Source organism: Delphinapterus leucas, chromosome 3 (assembly GCF_059928025.1).
Source record: "Delphinapterus leucas isolate spDelLeu-1000000601 "Yukka" chromosome 3, BTC_Dleu_Yukka2, whole genome shotgun sequence".
Classification (NCBI taxonomy): Eukaryota; Metazoa; Chordata; class Mammalia; order Artiodactyla; family Monodontidae; genus Delphinapterus; species Delphinapterus leucas.
Window position 1 is genome coordinate 50,771,293 of NC_143131.1, and position 18,610 is coordinate 50,789,902.

At 35.1% G+C, this 18,610-nt stretch overlaps 1 protein-coding gene across 4 annotated transcripts in view; it reads left to right on the forward strand.

Moving 5' to 3' along the window:
• The window catches only part of IPO11 (importin 11), a 244,936-nt gene that overhangs the window by 88,285 nt on the left and 138,041 nt on the right, over nt 1–18,610 (forward strand). For all 4 annotated transcript variants that reach the window (XM_022596725.3, XM_089908895.1, XM_022596734.3 and 1 more), the window contains 4 exons: nt 3,646–3,679; nt 3,891–3,931; nt 5,232–5,348; nt 10,725–10,838. In XM_022596725.3, coding sequence (XP_022452433.1) covers nt 3,646–3,679; nt 3,891–3,931; nt 5,232–5,348; nt 10,725–10,838 — 306 coding nt within the window. The remainder of the gene's footprint in view (nt 1–3,645; nt 3,680–3,890; nt 3,932–5,231; nt 5,349–10,724; nt 10,839–18,610) is intronic.

Below are 18,610 nucleotides of genomic sequence, written 5' to 3' on the forward strand. Positions count from 1 at the left end.
GATGGAGTTTAAGAAGGGACTTTGAGTGGCATGTACATGACTGTAGCAAACCCTGAATTCACTGTGGGAGGTGCAGCTGGGATCTGGGCAGAGGTATTTTCAACAAGGTACATTGAAATTCTTCTGTCTTTCCACTCTTCTGCCTTATATGGGTCTCCCAGTTCTGTCACACTTTCTTACAGTTTCAGGTTTTCCCACTTGACCATCCTTTGTGTCTCAAAAAAACTGTTACAGGTTTTAAACTCTGTGTTAGTCTGTGTTTTCACAAAATGAATTCTAAATTCACTTATATTCAGCAAATACGTTGGGTAAGATGTTGTGGAAAAAACCCGAACGAACTTTTGGGCCAACCCAGTAATTTCCGAAGGAAATATCAAAAATATGTGTTTGAGGACTTCCCTGGTGGTGCAGTGGTTGAGAGTCTGCCTGCCGATGCAGGGGACACGGGTTCGTGTCCCGGTCCAGGAAGATCCCATGTGCTGCGGAGCGGCTGGGCCCGTGAGCGTCCGGAGCCTGTGCTCCGCAACGGGAGAGGCCACAACAGTGAGAGGCTCGTGTACCGCAAAAAAAAAAAAAAAAAAATGTGTTTGAGACATCAAGGTATTAGGGCACTCTAAAACCAGGAAGAAAGGAAACTTTAATCTAGTAACTTTCTTATAGTCCATTTTGGTTTTGTAATGATGTGTCTGGTATCCATATTATATGAAAATGAGCTTTAGAATGTTTTTCTGAAAAGGAGATGAAAATATGGAAGGTGCTTTTTATCCTTTTAAGAAAGTTATTTACATGTGTATTTCAGAAGAAAATATGTAATTCAGTGATCTTGACTGCATAATAGAGTAAAAATAGTACCATAATAGTACCAAGTAATAAAAGAGCCAATGAGTAGGATAATATTATTCATATTAGTATCTCTTTCCATGCCTAGCATGGAATCAGAAAATTAGAAAATGTTTATTGACAGAGTTAAGAGATAAGGATAAAACATTATAAAATTATTATTCTGTTTCTTTTCAGCAGAGAAGTATAATCTATTTCATAATTATTCTCTCATGTTTGCCTTACTTACATTTTCCTGGTGGTCTTAAGTCCCTGAGACATTGCCATTTATTTCAGGTCCCAGCTCCATGCTCACTGCTCTAGTGTGTGGAATTCCCTTCACTGCTATGGGCAGGCTGTAGTGGTCAAGCATTAGGCTGCTCCAAGTCTAGAACTCAAATCAACCACCCTGACAGTTATGCCAAGGCTCATTCTCATGCTGGACACCGAAGTTTCTGGTTACTCTTGCCTTTATGTAGCAGTCTTCTTTGGAAGTAGTGTTGACCTGTGATTTCTTCTTGTTCATTTCTCTGTTGCTGTCATGCTTCTCTGGGATTCTTCCAATGATTCTGATGGCTTGATGGCACTTGTTTGCCCCAGTATGGAATTAGTTTGTTATCTTCTTAGAAGTTTTCTGATGTTTCAGCTGAAGGTGTAGGGTAGACTCAGGCTGAGTTACAGTCTAGATCTGGTTCTGGATACTTCAGGTTTCATTCTCCTTCAAAAAGCTAGGTTTATTCTATGAAAAGTTATGTTTGGAGTCTGGTTAAGGGAAGATTTTTTTTGTTTTGTTTCGTATTCTTGCATTTATTTATCAAGTATATATTGAATCATGTCTTGGAAGTTGTGTTAGATGATCTTCTGCCAATCTTCTGTCACAGTTCCCAACTATTCATTCTGTAAATTCAGGTCCTTATTTTTTTTCCCCGTTACTTGTGAACTGCTGCAAAGTTCATTGTCTCTATGCAGTAAGTACTTCCTGTTTCTTTTATAGCTCAGGAATAGCTAATTTTGTTCTTATTTGTGTTTGTCATATTTTAAATGCTCCTCTCTTTTCTTAAACTGTGTGCTTTTTGTTTTCCCTTATGATCTGGCTTCCTAGTCTTGCAGTTAAGCTAGAGTGCATCATGATTAATTTCATCTTTTTCTCTGCATGCAGTACTGCACTGACTTCTTTCCTTTGTTAGGAGGGAAAACACAGCTAGTTTTCATTCAGATGTCTCTTTCCTATACTTATTTATATAAATGTCATCGTTATGGGTTAAATGCATCTCTGGTCCTTTTGTGGAGGAAGATCAAGAGAGATTTAAGGGTTAGTGTGCTGACAGTTTGATTTCCTTTTGGGGGGCACATCAAGTCCTGATGTTTGTAAAATTATTGCCACAGTGCCAGTTATATGCCTTACACTGTACTAAATGCTGACAATTTGAAGATGACTAGAAATAGTTCATGTCCTCAGGAGGATTATCCTGTTCTTAAGCTCTTCACATTAGCCATTTTTATTGATAATTATTTAATATCTGGGTGTTTTTTTCCCCCTGCTAGATTGTAAGCTTTTTGAAGACAAGGACTAGGTGTGTCTTATTCAGCTTTTTTTCCCACAGCACCCAACACAATGCCTGGGAGTTATAGTTCCTTGTTGAATATTTTTAATTGCATGAGTATGTCATCTTTTCATTAGGTCATTTCATAGTAGAACACTTGGCATAGTGCTTTGCGTGTATTGGATAATCAGCACATTTGTTAAATCATTTAAAAATCTAGAAATATTCATATTACCTTTAGAAACAGTGAATAAAAAGAGAAGACAGGTGAGAAAACATCTGCACTCCAGGCTCTTCGAATCTGTGGATTTGGAACTAGAGTACTTAACATTTGATGAATATGCCTAATCAGCACCTCAAGACCTCAGAAGCTCCTATAAGATGATCAAAACTGTTTCTTTGTGAAAAATGGCTGCAAAGGAAAAACGAGTTGCTGTTACAGGTGTGGGAAGCATAGCAGCAATCTAAGAAAGTAATGGCTCTTAGCCAGGAAATAAAAGTTTTAGATACATTATTTTACAGAGCAGTGTATAGCATTTCATCATGGCTTGAGTTCACGTTACTTGGTGTGGAAACTGAGTGTGGTAGCCCATGCCCATTTAGCTGGTCAAGTCACAGGTAAAACTCGAAAAGAAATAGGAAGATTATGCTGTCATGATATGATTTTCCCAGGTAACATGCTGATACACAAAGAAAGTGTGATTTGGCAATGTCAAGAGCTTGTACAAACCTTTCTGTATTTGTGAACTTTGGGATTTAGAAAATATCAGACTTTATCTTTTGGTTATTTCAGGGACTTCCTGTAATTGAGGTTACAAATAGGAATTTGTGTGCCTTTTCCTCCTCCCTCTTCCTTCTCTTCTCCTCCCTCACTCTTCACTTATACATCCACCGGCTTCTCCAAGCCCACCCTGCTTTCCTGCTTCTCTTCTCTGCTTCTCAACCTTCCCTTTCCCTCTGACACCATCTTCACACTCTTTTCTCTCAGTGCCACACTCTCCACAGTGTTATGGCAAATTAGTTTTCTTCCTGGAAGCACTCACTGGATTAAAGACACCTTTAAGCAAATTATGGGAAACTGAGAAGGGTGGGAATTGACACTATTTTACTTTTTCTTTTTAGTCCTTGCTAAATAAGGAGAATGTCCTTTTATTTCTAGATGTTAATGTACTCTGTGACTTTAAGTAGAGAAAGTGATTTGCAATAAATTTTTTGTCATTCATTATTAATGATGTTTAGTAATTCTAGAATGATTCGTAATTCACAGTATACTTTCTTTTAGGTCCGTATTGAAACAGCTACCACTCTGAAGTTAAATATCCTTTAAAAACTTTTAAAACACTTCATTGCAAAGAATTTTAACAACACTTTAAAATTGTTACTTATTTTTAAAATTAATTTATGAGGTAGTTTAAAATGTAATTTTGGATTGGTTTGTTGTATTTGGTTTTTACATATATTTTATCCTGATAAATTTCATATATTCTGAATTTCATATATTCTCAGTATTCCTTAACTGCTCTTCACCTGTTGATGATTTTGAGTTTAGAACAGATCAGTTTCTACCGGTAAGAATATTTATTTCTAGGTTTTATAACAATTTCTGCTTATGTCTTTTAGAATGTTGTGTTATTTTATAGCTGAGATTATATATGTAGTATCAGTTATTTATTAAAGTTGCATTGAAAAGTATATTAGATATTTTGGAAGTGATTGCTTTTATTGATAACTTTAATTTGAAATAGTTTACTTTCATTCTGCTTGTTTTTTGTTTAGTTATCTTGTCATCTATTTTGGAGTGGACTGCTGAACTTTTTTTCTCACAATTATAAAACATAGTAATTTCATTTCATGTTTGTCTGTTACTTTTCATCCTTAGGTTATCCCCCTCTGTTGTCTGTGTATGTATGTCTATCCTACACTAGATTGCAAATTACTTGAAAAGCAGGATACCAAGTCTTACTCATTTCTTTTTTTCCTTCACTCAACTCTCAGCGCCTAGTGTGGTGTTTTCACATAATTGGTACTCAGTGAGCTCTTGTTAAATATGTCAGTAAGGTTGGCGCGTTAGTGTTTGTTTTTCTTGAGAGGACTAAACAAGAAGAAAACTTTATGATAAAATGTCTACTTATATTTCTTATGGGGTCATAGTTGGGAAAACTTGTAGAGCAGAAATTTTTCTTTAATAAAAGAATCACTAGGTATTTTTGGATGAAAGAAATATGTTTTACCAATCTATATAAAAATGAACCAGATATGTGAAAGAACAAATGTTTATGTATCTGGCATCCTGTGATTTGTTAACTCCTACTATAATTTTCAAGATGTAGGTACTAAAAGCCAGACATAGGATTTTTGTTTTCTATTTCCTAATCAGAAATATTCTGTTGTTCTTAGAATTACAAGTATTTATCTACAAAAGTTTATATCTCTGCGCAGCATATGTTAAGGGCCACATTAGACAGCTGGTATGTGATTGCAATAATGGCATTCCTTTTGCTTTAATGAGTAGACTTTGCAGAACAATAGGCATATGTGGAAAACCAATGACAAAGCGCTGTTAAAAGTTGGGTTTAGCAGTATAAAATTTATACACAAAACGTTTAGATACAGTTTTTCTCTGAAAACATTACTCAGTGTCTAGATGAATTAAATTCTAAAATGGACACATTTAACAGCAATGAAGAAAAAAATCACTGCCCTAAATATTGGCACCTTGATCATTTTGAAGTTGTATAGGTAATGCTAAGGTTTTGTCTATTTGTCTTGTATTGCTTTGATATTATGATTTAATTTTATTTCTTATTTCTGTATGTAAAAGTTTTTACATTTCTATTCCAAACTTTTATTTTTTCTTTTTACCTACAGTATTTGGAAACCATGTTCACACTACTTTTTCAGTTACTGCAGCAAGTTACAGAATGTGACACAAAGATGCATGTTTTACATGTCCTTTCTTGTGTGATTGAAAGAGTAAACATGCAGGTAATTTTGTTGTAAAGCATGAAAATAGATGTTAGAGGAGTAAGTAGAGTATATCTAGAATTCATTAATATCTTTGCTTTATATATGTTGTTTAAGTGTTAAAACATCATTAAAATGATTCTCATAGGTTGTGATTTCAGTTATGTATCAAAATTGACATTTATGCTTGAGTTTTTATAAAATGACCTAAGAAAATTAAAATTAAAAAATAAAAACTTGGATCAGCAATGTAGAGGTGTTTATTAGAAAGCAAAATTATATATCTCTTAGAAAATTCAGTTTATATTTAATAATACCTCTTAAAATGTAGTGTGTTTGAGTGCATAGTCACAAGTGTCTGTCAGCAAATGCAAATATTCTCAGAAGTCTATTATTTGTACCTTAAAAACTGAGTGTGTTTTGCAGTCTAGTCCATGTTATATCCATGATTGGTTTAATATAAAAATGATATGTAAAGTTCTTAACAGTAGATTATTATTTAACTGTATTCAGCTTCCCTTATCACTCCTAATCTTTGTGAAAATTTGATAATCCAGGAATCACAGTATAATTTTCTGTAATTTCTTATATCCAAGTTTACCAGTGCATATTTTTATTTGAAAAGCGCTGAGTAAATCTGTGAGGTATTAGGGAAAGATAGTACCTCGAGTCCACAGTCCTGAAGTCTGCTCCTGAATTCATTAGTGAATTCTGACACCTTGAACCTATTTATTAATTCTAAAGCAGTTGATGAAAATTGCTATCAGTTATTGAGTAATGACAAGTTTCCAACTTCTGTGCCAGATGATTTGCATTTACTTCTCACTTAATCCTCACAAAAACCTTTGGGTGGGAATTAGAATGTATTATCTCAAAAAATTTGAGGCTTTAAGAAACTTACCAAAGTTCAGACATCTGAGTGGCATTGACAGTATTCAAACTCAGCATTATAGTATGTTAACAGCAGTTGCAGTTTTGAGTGACCGTTGATCATTTTGAGCAGATCTGAGTCCTGGTGTCTCAAAGTAGTAATATCTTACAGTTTTCTTAACACTTGGGATTCTTATTACATTAATTATATTATTTCATTTTGATATTGGTTTATAAACAACATTGAGAGAGTTTGGTCATTGAGACTGTTTTAAACTTATTTCAAGTCCCTGTCTCTGCTCTTTATCTTGAGCAAGGTCTTTAACCTCGTGTCCCCATGTATAAAATGGTAAAGTTAACTCACAAACACAAAAAATGATTTCATGAGTACGAAATTATTACAGATGTTCTGTATGCTTTAGATCACCATACAATTGCAATAAGTTGTTTAAAAATTGATTATATGAGAAAGATTTGGCAAATTTTTATAATTTTATTTAGATATCATCTGACTAATGGGAATTTCTTAAAGAAGATTTTTTTTCTTCTTTTAGAAATGTATTTTCTTACCCCCATCTCTCCAAACCTTTAAACCTTTTTCCCCCATTACTCTTGCTTAGTAAATTTAAAAATGCTTTTGTTTTTATCCATACTCATCTTTCATAACACAAATAGCCTAAGCAGCTCAGGTGTCTATATCATTAGTAAATAGCAATAAGATATAGTTATCCAGTAGTACTTTTTGTTTTCAGAATGCAGGTAGGAAAGGGTTACGAAAAATGTTTTTAGTAGATTCTTTAACATTTTCCCATGTTAACCTTTGAACAACACCGTCATTTATATATCCTTCAGCTATCATTTATATATGAATTTGATTTTTGTTTACTAGGTTGCAAACATTTTGAGCCATCTTACAACAGTGCTTTCTGACACAGAATAGTTTTTGAAGTTTTAGGGAACTCACCATTTTTATACCATAGCTTGCAATTATTTGAAGATTATATTTCCTCTACTTTTAAAAAGCATAGTTGAAAACCTATAATTAAATTATTCTGGTGCAGGGATCCCATAAATACACAGTCAGGAAAAATGTGTTAATCATCAGGTGTAATGTCAGGTAGATAGTCTTTGGACTTAAGCATTTCTAAAGGAAAAGAACAAAATTAAAAATTAAAGGGCCAGCGTGAAATAGTAAATGTTCGGTTGAAAATGTTACCTAAAATGAGGTTTCATTAGAGTCTTACTTTTTAAATTCCCCTGTGAATGGAACCTTTGCTAAAACATTTTTTAGGCTGTCACATAATTGATTTTCACATGTTTTTCTTTTTCTTTTAATTGTCTCAAAGTATTTTTCTCCCCTTTTTTAAAATTAATTTTTATTGGAGTATGGTTGCTTTACAATGTTGTGTTAGTTTCTTGCTATACAGCAAAGTGAATCCGTCATACGTATACATATATCCCCACTTTTTTAGATTTCCTTCCCATTTAGGTCACCCCAGAGCACTGAGTAGAGTTCCCTGTGCTGTACAGTAGGTTCTCATTAGTTATTGATTTTATACACAGTAGTGTATATATCACGTTTTTCTTAACGTGTTATGAATGAAAGTGTGTATCTCCCTATCTAGAATGAACTAACTCATAAGAGTATAATTATAATGCTCATAGTAGGCACCCCCCCAGCCCCCCATTCTCTTTTCTTTGGAGAAGTGCCAAAAGATGAGTGCTGTTTCGTCTCAATTGTTTAATGCTTGTGGTTCAGTTTCTATTATAGGGTTATTTAGCCCAATGTCTATAAAACATTCTTAATTCCACGTGTTTTTTAAATATTATGTAAATAACTGATAATTGGTCTACCAAAAAACTCATGTTATAATCATTTTCAGAATGTATATGCATAGTATTTTTTATTTCGCATCATTTCATTGAAAAATTTTAAATGTACAGATAAGTTGCAGTAAATCACTACCCATACATTCTTCACCTAATTTCATCATGACACTTCACCCAGTATATTAGACCTCTCCTTCTTAATCATAACCATGGTTGGATTCAGAGGACTTAACATTGATGTAGTACTATTTTCTAATATCAAGTCCATATTCAGATTTCCTCAGTTGCCCTAATAATGTATTTTTTAACCACCTTCCTCCTGCCCTAAGGGAATGTGTTTGGCTTTCATGTCATCACTTTGTTTTCTAATCGCCAGCCCTTTTTTTTTTTAACATCTTTATTGGAGTATAATTGCTTTACAATGGTGTGTTAGTTTCTACTGTATAACAAAGTGAATCAGCTATATGTATACATATATCCCCATATCTCCTCCCTCTTGCGTCTCCCTCCCACCCTCCCTATGCCACCCCTCCAGGTGGTCACAAAGCATGGAGCTGATCTCCCTGTGCTATGTGACTGCTTCTCACTAGCTATCTGTTTTACACTTGGTAGTGTATATATATATGTCCATGCCACTCTCTCATGCCACTTCGTCCCAGCTTACCCTTCCCCCTCCCTGTGTCCTAAAGTCCATTCTCTACGTCTGCTCTTTATTCCTGTCTGCCCCTAGGTTCTTCAGAACATTTTTTTTTTTTTTTAGATTCCATATATATGTGTTAGCATACAGCATTTGTTCTTCTCTTTCTGACTTACTTCACTCTGTATGACAGACTCTAGGTCCATCCACCTCACTACAGATAACTCAATTTCGTTTCTTTTTATGGCTGAGTAATATTCCATTGTATATATGTGCCACATCTTCCTTTATCCATTCATCTGTTGATGGACACTTAGGTTGCTTCCATGTCCTGGCTATTGTAAATAGTGCTGCAATGAACATTGTGGTACATGACTCTTTTTGAATTAATGGTTTTCTCAGGGTATATGCCCAGTAGTGGGATTGCTGGGTCGTATGGTAGTTCTATTTTTAGTTTTTTAAGGAACCTCCATACTGTTCTCCATAGTGGCTGTATCAATTTACATTCCCACCAACAGTGCAAGAGGGTTCCCTTTTCTCCACACCCCCTCCAGCATTTATTGTTTATAGATTTTTTGATGATTCATTAATGCTTTTTTTGTCTTTTGCAACACTGAATCTGTGAGTGATTTTTGAAATAGTGTCTTTGAAGCATTAATTTTAATTTAGAACATCATATATTCTAATGAATAACTAGGAGTGGGATATAAATATTTCATGACTTTCAAATGTAATTGGGTGCTTTGGTTTTATTACTTACCCTATCTATAATTCATAGCATATACTTCCTTTCTTCCATGCCTTAGAAAGTATTCTCTCTAATTTGTTCAAAACAAAAGCTGGTTTATTTTCCTTATCAGTAGAACATGCTGTTATATGCTGTTTTTAGTTGAATATGAATGCATTAGGTACTCTGAAACCTGTGTTTTTATGTGTTAATTGGTTTGCCTTTATAAATTAATTGGAGGGATCTTTGAGATAGAGCACTTAGCAAAATTAAGTGCTCAGCAAAATTAAGTGCTCAATAAATATTTTAATAGTATGATTGAGAATTTATATGTAAATAGTCTCTTAATATTTATTCAGTTTTATCTCACTGAAATATTTAGGCAAATGTTTAACTTCTTATCTTTCTGTACCTCCTCCCCCAAACCGGAGGGAAGAAATCCTACAGTTTTTTCTGGCTACCCTTTTAGTGTATGACGTTCTATAAGCAGAATAAAGAAACTCATTTTTTGGGAGCAATTTTTTAATTTTAATCCGTGGGATTGATAGATAGCACTCAAGCTGTGAAAGTCTAGTACTTCTTTTTATCACCAAGGGTACTCTCATCAGATCCGTTCCAAATACTGTGTGACCGTAAGCCTGAAGCTGGAGTACTGTGTCCATTTTCTGTGTGGATCCATTTTATTTTCCAAAAAGCTCAATGTCAAGCTGTGCTGTGCTTAAGGGCATATTTTTAAAACTGGTGAGCTTAATCCATAGTGGAGTTAACAGTTTTATCCTTTGAAGAGGAGTTTCTTCTCCTGTGTTTCTACCATACCTTGTGAACTCCTTCACCTTGCATTTATTGTTTTTCATTGTAAGGATTTGTGTGTCTACCTTTATATCCTCTTCTCTTTGGTGCCTGGTCTTCAGGGCCTGATACTTTGAAGATGCCATTAGGTAATTGTTGAATGAATGAGTAGGTGCTAACTCTTTTTAAGACAGTGTAATATCCAATTAGATAATCTGTTTTATTAAAAAGAACCAGGATGTAACAGCATTTTCTATTAAATTCTAAAGAAATAACTGGCCTCAGTATGTTGTTTTCTATTCCTAAATTTTATTTCATGCAATAAATTTGGTACTTGTTTAAAATTGTTAATATTTACCATGGAGCTTTGTGTCTCTATGTAATGTCTAATTTATCTTTAAAAGGATATGTGCTTAATACATTACATCTAGTAAATATTAAATATTTGCTGCCTGGGACCTATTAGGTCTGTCAGTGTTTCTTGAAGTAAGTCGCCTTCTTTACTAATATAATTCTTTTGCTTCCTCTACTCCTGTTGTGATAGATACGACCATACGTAGGGTGTTTGGTACAGTATTTGCCTCTTCTTTGGAAGCAGAGTGAAGAACACAATATGTTGAGATGTGCTATTTTGACAACACTTATTCATCTTGTTCAGGTAAGTTACTTCTCCACAGTTTCTTAGTTTAGTATTTTTTCTTCTTTAAAATTTTTTTACTGTTTTCATGTGATTTTTGTCAGTGATAGTAAAAGGTCTTACATTTGTCTCATGTGTGATCTAAACAGTTTAAAAATACCTTTTATATGTTTACTATGGGCATTTTTTGACATAAAAATATTCTTTACTTTTAAAAGACGATTTCTTTCACTGGATGTAGTTTTCCCCAATGATGGTAGACTTGTGATTTGTGCAGTCGTCACTTGGTCTTTGCATGCAGCTTCCTTGGTATTCAGAACTCTTGTGCATAAAGTTACTCTCCATTTTCACTCTCTTTCCTTGATTTAATATAAAAATTTTCCCTTTCACATATTGGGAAGGCAGAAAAACAGGTGAATTGCTTTTGAGGGAAGGAATGAATTTGATTTTCAATATCTTGCCTTTGAGGTATGGGGATGTGCAGCAGGAAGAGAGGACCCTAAAATTTCAGAGAGAGAGAAAGAGAGAGAGAGAGAGAGAGAGAGAGAGAGAGAGAGAGAGAGAGAGATGGGACTGTAGTCCTCATTTGAACTGTTATAGTGAATTATAGTCTGATGGTGAGAGTATGGTGAGGAAAGCACTTAATGCCAAGACTTAGAATATCTGGCTACAGGGATGCACAAGTGATTTTTACTGCCTTGCCCCAAAGTTTGATAGATTTTTTCCAATGGGGAGATCTCTTTTGAAATTAAGAATTAATACTATGAAATTGTTCTAATAAGTTAAAAAAAACCTATCTAATATTAGTTTTAAAAAAACCTTTCTCTGTTACCTTGGTACTTTTTTGAAATATAAATTCATTCTTTCACTAAATGTTTATGGATGAGTTTTGCAGTTACAAATTCCTGAGGCAGCTTTAGATACTTGATTAGTGATACAAAATTTTTTTTAAAGCACTTTCTTTTTAATAAATGTCTGGCCTAGCATCTCTTCTTGTCTATCCTTTAATTCTTGTGATTATCCTGAAAAATTATATCCCTTTTATAGATGGGGATAGAAAGGCTACGAGAAGGTTAACAGGTACTTGCCTGAGATTGCTCATGTAAGTGTCAGAACAAAGAGTGATCGCCGTATCTTTTGCTTTATATCCCTGCCAAATTTGTTTTTAGACTCAATTTTTGTGAGGGAGGTGTGTCTCTTCAGGCAATGTTACCTCAGGAAATCTTAGGAAGCCATGGTAACTTGCATGGAATGTTTGGAGTATATAGGACCTTTTTCTTTAATCCTGACGTTTGAGTACCCTGTGTATTTGTATAGGCCAGGGATACAAACCTCCGTCTAGGTAATCATCCACCCTTCCTAGAGAAAGCATATAACATTTAATATTAAAATTGAGACTAGCTTAAAATAAGTTTTTCAGGGGATTCCCTGGTGGCGCAGTGGTTAAGAATCCGCCTGCCAGTGCAGGGGACACAGGTTTGAGCCCTGGTCCGGGAAGATCCCACATGCCATGGGGCAACTAAGACCGTGCGCCACAGCTACTGAGCCTGCGTTCTAGAGCCTGTGAACCACAGCTACTGAAGCCCACACAGGTAGACCCCGTGGTCAGCAACAAAGAGAAGCCACCACAATGAGAAGCCTGCGCAGTGCAACAAAGAGTAGCCCCTGCTCACCGCAACTAGAGAAAGCCTGCGCACAGCAAATAAGAGCCAACGCAGCCAGAAATAAACAAATAAATCTATTTAAAAAAAAAAAGTGTTTTAAAAAAATAAGTTTTTCAGTCCTTTGAGAAGATTATACTAGGGTTATAGGTAAGTTTCCTTTCATGGAAAACAATGCATCTTTTGACTTTATTTTTATTTATTTATTTATTGAAATATAGTTCGTGTACAAGCCACCCTTTGAATTTTAAAATTTAATAGGCAGATATTAGTGTAGGTATTTGTATATTTTTGTTTTCATTTTTTAAATTCTGGGAACCCAGACTGATAGTCTCTGACTGAGGAGTGTAATAATGGATGAAAATAAACTTACTCGTCTGCAGTAGTTGGCCTCAGTGGAAGTAGGCATTCATTCATTGAATAAAGATTTTTTGAACAGTTGCAATATGCAATACATGGTACTAGGCACTGGGATGCAGAAATGAATAGGGCAAGCTCTTTGTGAATGTGGCTGTCTAGGGGAAGACTGAATAGCTAAGTGCTCTGTTAGCAATAAGAACATGATGCTGTGGGGCACTTGGTAGGGTATCCATCTTAGACTGGAGGGTGAGGTGGGACATCAGGGAAGGCTTCCTTCATAGGTGATACCCTAATAGTGTTGAACAAGAGGTGTTAATGAGATACGGTGGTTCAGAGATGAGAGTGGTAAAGATATTTTAAACAAATTGACCAGCATATGTAAAGCCCCCTGGACATGTGAGAATGGGATACTTTTTTTTTTTTGAGTTTTTATATATATAAATTTTTTTTTTTTTTTTTTTTTTTTGCGGTACTCGGGCCTCTCACTGCTGTGGCCTCTCCTGTTGCGGAGCACAGGCTCCGGACGCGCAGGCTCAGCGGCCATGGCTCACGGGCCTAGCCACTCTGTGGCATGTGGGATCTTCCCAGATCGGGGCACGAACCCGTGTCCCCTGCATCGGCAGGCGGACTCTAACCACTGCGCCACCAGGGAAGCCCTTGAGTGTATGTATTGATTGGTTTTGTATGTAGATAGGTTAAGGAGTCAGTTCTTGAAGACTTTTTATGAAAAGTAGCAGTATCTCCATTTCCTATTTGGTGGAGGAATCTACTTTCAACACTTACAGCCCTGTCTCTTTGGTTTTTTATCTCTCTAGCTCTAAGTAACATACTTATATTGTTCATTTTGATTTAAGCATTTTAGGCATTATCTCTTGACCACTCTGTTTAGAAGATGAAATTTTAATTCTTTCATTTCCCTGTGTATGACTCCTATTCCTCCCATCCTCCCAATATAGTTAGATTGTAATTTAAATTAGTTCATTATTTAGTGTTTTTATTTGTGTGACTATATAAAGGCTATTGAAGGCATATATCATTATGTTACGGTTAATTTTCTTTATTGTACAACCATTCTCCTAATCTTCACTCCTATATAATAATTTGTTTGCTTAGTTTATAAGTTTTCTATTACTGTGTAACAAATTATCACAAAGGTAGTGGCTTAAAACAACATCCAAAATAACTTATAGTTCTGTAGATCAGAGGTCCAGCACACCTTGTCTGTACTCTTTGATCAGGATCTGACAGGCTGAAATTGAGGTGTCTGCCAGGCTAAGTTCTCCCCTGCAGGCTTTGAGGAAGATTTGTCTTTATACTCAGTCCCCTTGTTGGCAGAGTTCAATTCCTTGATCTGTAGGACTGAGGTCCCAGTGTACTTGCTGTCTGTCAGCTGGGGCACCTCTCAGTTCCTAGAGTCCAGCCACATTCCTTGATACATGGCACCTTCCATCTTCTGCGTCAGCAGTGGGGAGATTCTTGGCTGTCAGATCCCCTCAGGCTTTGAATCTCTAACTTTCTTTTATGCAAGTAACCAAAGAAAACTCTCTTTTAAAGGATTCATGTGGTTAGGTCAGGCTTACGTGTATAATTTTCCTGTCATAAGGTTGTTCAATTTGGTACCTTAATCACATCTGTAAAGTAATATCTAAATTAGCATTTGATTGAATAACTGGCAAATGGTGTATGTACAACTGGGGTTAAGAATCATAGGTGGTCATCTTAGTATTCTGCCTGCTATATTTAGTTTTCTGTGTAACTGAATCCATTCTCTCCACTTGTTATCTAAATATTCCCTCAGTGTGTTTACACACATCAGGTATTTTATTACTTTCATCATCTTGGAATCTGGAAGATTCTTACATGCTTTAGTCTGGCCTGGCTTTACTCTATGTTTGTTCACAGCTGTTATAACTGAATCCCCTTTCAGTGTCATCTAAAGGGTTCTTCTTGCCTATCCTTTCTATAGGATGCCTGTTTTCTGTACCTGTCTTCTTCCTTGTTTTACTTCCTCTTTCTGATGGAGCCCATGAATGCCAGTGGCATTCTGCAAAAGGTACATGGGAGGTAAATTTTCTCCAGATTTTGCATGTGTGAAAATGTCTTACAGCTTTCACATTGACTAATAGTTTGGCTGAGCGTAAAATTCTAGATTATCCCTCAAAATTTTAGAGGCATTTTTCCTTTGTCTTCTAGCTTCTAGAGTTGCTTTTAGGAATCCTGAGCCATTTTAATTCTCGTTTCTTGAATGTTTCATCTCTCCTTTCCCTTTGACAACTTGTATGATCTTCTCTGTGTTCCTGTTTTCAATTTCATGATGATGTGGGTGTATTTTTATTCCACTGTTCTGGACATGTGGTGTATATTGTAAACTGGAAACTCGTGTTCTTGGGTTCTAGATAAGTCTATTGTTTTTTGTTGATTATTTCTGCACCTTCATGTTTTTCTTTTGTCTCTTTCTGAACTTCTTATTACTTAGATGATAGATGAATGAACCAGCCCTGTATTTTTCTTCATTTCTGCTTTTTCTTCTCTTTGTCCTTTTGCTCTACTTTCTGGGGTATTTCTTCAGCTTTATCATTCACCCTTTCTATTGAGTTTTTCTTTCCTGCTATAATATTTTTAATGTATATGAGTTCTTTTTTTTTAAGTTAAAAAATTTTTATTTGTTTTTATTGAAGTATAGTTGATTTACGATATTATATTAATTTCAGGTGTACAACATAGTTCAATATTTTTATAGATTATACTCCATTTAAAGTTATTACAGAGTAATGACTGTATTTCTCTGTGCTGTGTAATATATCCTTGTTGATTATTTTATACATGTTTGTGTCTCTTCATCCCATATCCTATTTTTCCCCTCCTCCTTCGATGAGTTCTTTTTTGTATTGTTGAATAATCATTTTACAGCATTTCATTTTTTTTTTCATGAATACAATATTATCTTTTATTCTGACAAGGATATTAATGATGTATTCTTCTAAGCTTTCATCTCTATGTGTGGTCTCTGTTTCCTTCAAGTTGCTGTTTTCTATTTTATTGTTCTGTTCTCTGTTTTTCATATTAGATATTTTAATCATATATGTTGATCCTTGGTTGCCTGCTTTTTTTTTTTCCCTTGTGAAAATTTGAAGCGTGTACAAAAGAAGGAAGAACAGTATAATGAATCGTTAGGTAACCATCACCCAACTAAAAGAGCTGTATCAACATTTTGTCTGTATAAATTTAAGAGTGGGCACTAAAAAGCTAATTGGAAGGGTTAAGTATGTATGTGAAGCTTGCTGATTGTGGATTTTTTCTTTAGGATAATCTAGCTGGAGGTTTTTTTTGTACGGGACAGATGTTTTGGTTCTGTGTTTTTCAGATCTTTCCTTAGTGAAAGATCCATCAGTCTCCCGTCTGTTACGTTATATCTCCCTGTTTTATATAGTATCCTTAGTCTTGATTACCTGATATCTCCCTATCTTTAGACGATTTGTTTTACTTAACCAGAAAATAAATGGCCAGTTCTATACTGGGTTCAGGAGAGGGCCAGTTGTTGACTGTTGCACTTGGATGAGATCTTGTCATCAGATGTCTTTTAAAATACCTTCTAGAGGTCCTATTATTTTTAATACCTCCTCTTCAACTTCCCCTTCCCAAAATACCTTGAGCTATCAGTTCCTGAGTCTTTTGGAGTTTCTGTGATATAAATCAGGTGGTTTTTTGCCCTTTTTCACTGCTGGCTTTGAGCTTTCATTTTCTGAGTCTGCTAAATCTGTTTTTCTTTCCTGCTTCCAAAAATGAGTTGCTTTTATCTCTTCTTATGCTGTCTTTGTACTTATGGTTTTAGGTCTTTACAAGCACATCCTCATATATCCTTTTAGTGGATCTTGGGAGAGCACAGTAGTAAATGCATGTGTTAAGTCTGTCAGCTTTCTGCAGAAGTTAACAGTGATTTCTGGTATGGAGTTGTTTGGTATAGCTGTGACATAGAGTCCTGAGCTTGGGTGTGGGGGTCTTGTTAGGAAGGCATAAAGAACATCTCTTGAAGTTCAGAGGAAGGAATGTTATCCTTTGTATTTTAGAAAGGTAATCAGTGTACCAGTGGGGACACTGGTTTGGAATGGAGTTAAACCAAGGTCAAGGAAATAGTTGGGAGGCTCTTCTGTTAACCATGCAAGAGATGATGACCTGAAGTAAAGCCATGGAAAGAAGGGGAAAAATTTGAAAAATATTAGGGAGATAGAATTAAGGATTGTTTAGATTTGGAGTGAGGAGGAGGAAGAACCAGGAGATAGTTGTGATATAATTTATTTCTAGATAGACAGTGATTCATGTCACTTGAGTTAGGAAATGCAGGAAGAGGAACCATTTTTTTTAGGAAGACAATGAGTTGGTTCACTGGTATACTTGAGAGTTTGAGATGCCTTCTGGGTGATGATGTTCTGTGTCATTTGGGGTATCTGGAGTTCAGAGGTTTTGGTTGGAGATAATAGATTTGGACGTTATCAGCATGTACATGGGACATGAGAAGGGAACCAAAGACAGTAACCTGAGAAATAGCAATTTTTAGAGAGTGTTGTACTTTTCTCCCCTCTTAACTTATAGATTCACAGGCAGTTGCAAAGATTGTACAGAGAGATTTCCTTATACCTTTCACCTAATTTTAAATTCCTTTTATGTTTTATGTAATTATAGTACAATATGATTTCCCCCCTTCAAGCATTTATGATAATTTTATTAATAACTGATGGCTTTATTTTTGAGCTTTCATAGTATTGTAGACAACATCTTGTAGCTCTAACTGTAATTATTTCATAGTATTGTAGACAGTGTCTTACAGTTACAGTTGTGGATTGAAAGAATGTTCAAATAAATTTACTTAAAGCTGCATATTTGGGATTGGACACATTCTTCAAGCCACTAGATTACAAAGGTAAATTTCTTCAGGCTTTAACTGAGAGAGTCTTATGTATTTAGCAGTTGCTTACTTTAGTTTTGCTAATGCTAGCATACTGTGCTCATTGGAATGTACACTAAGTAAGTAGATTCTGACATTCCTAGGAATATTAAGTCTACTTGATATTAAAAATGAACTTGACTAGTTTTTCTTCATGTTTTTTCTTTTTTTTGTTCTGTTAAGAATTGAGCTACGGAGAGTGAAATTTAACTGAATTTTAAAGCCCAATTTACTACTTTATGAAATGTGACATTTTTATAAATCTCTTCCTTTGGAAAAATCTTCAATAAAGTCTTTCAACTGATGCTTAGTTATAGAAAAGGCCAAACTTAACATATTTCAGGATAAGCTTTATGTATTTCCACTGAAGTATCTATACCTCACTGATAAAAATTCATATATATATACACATATATATGTCATCAAAAGGGGAATACATATGTATTTTGTTGCATTGTAATTATATGTCAACTATATTGACATCTGAATTATTTTCTAAGTGAGGAGGTGTTTGATAGTTTGGTTTCCTTTCTGTGTTTATCAGATTATAGAGATTATTATGAATTAAAAATTGACTTTCTATCCTTTTTGTTTCTTTCAAAGTGCTTAGATTTAGTGTGATATACTGAGTCAACCTCCATAAGACAGTAATTAGTCAAAGTAGAATTTTAAATTAAAACCCCCTCTTCTTCCATCTTTGTATTCTTTTTCTTTTTTTTTTTTTGCGGTACGCGGGCCTCTCACTATTGTGGCCTCTCCCGTTGCGGAGCGCAGGCTCAGCAGCCATGGCTCACGGGCCCAGCCGCTCCGCGGCATGTGGGATCTTCCCA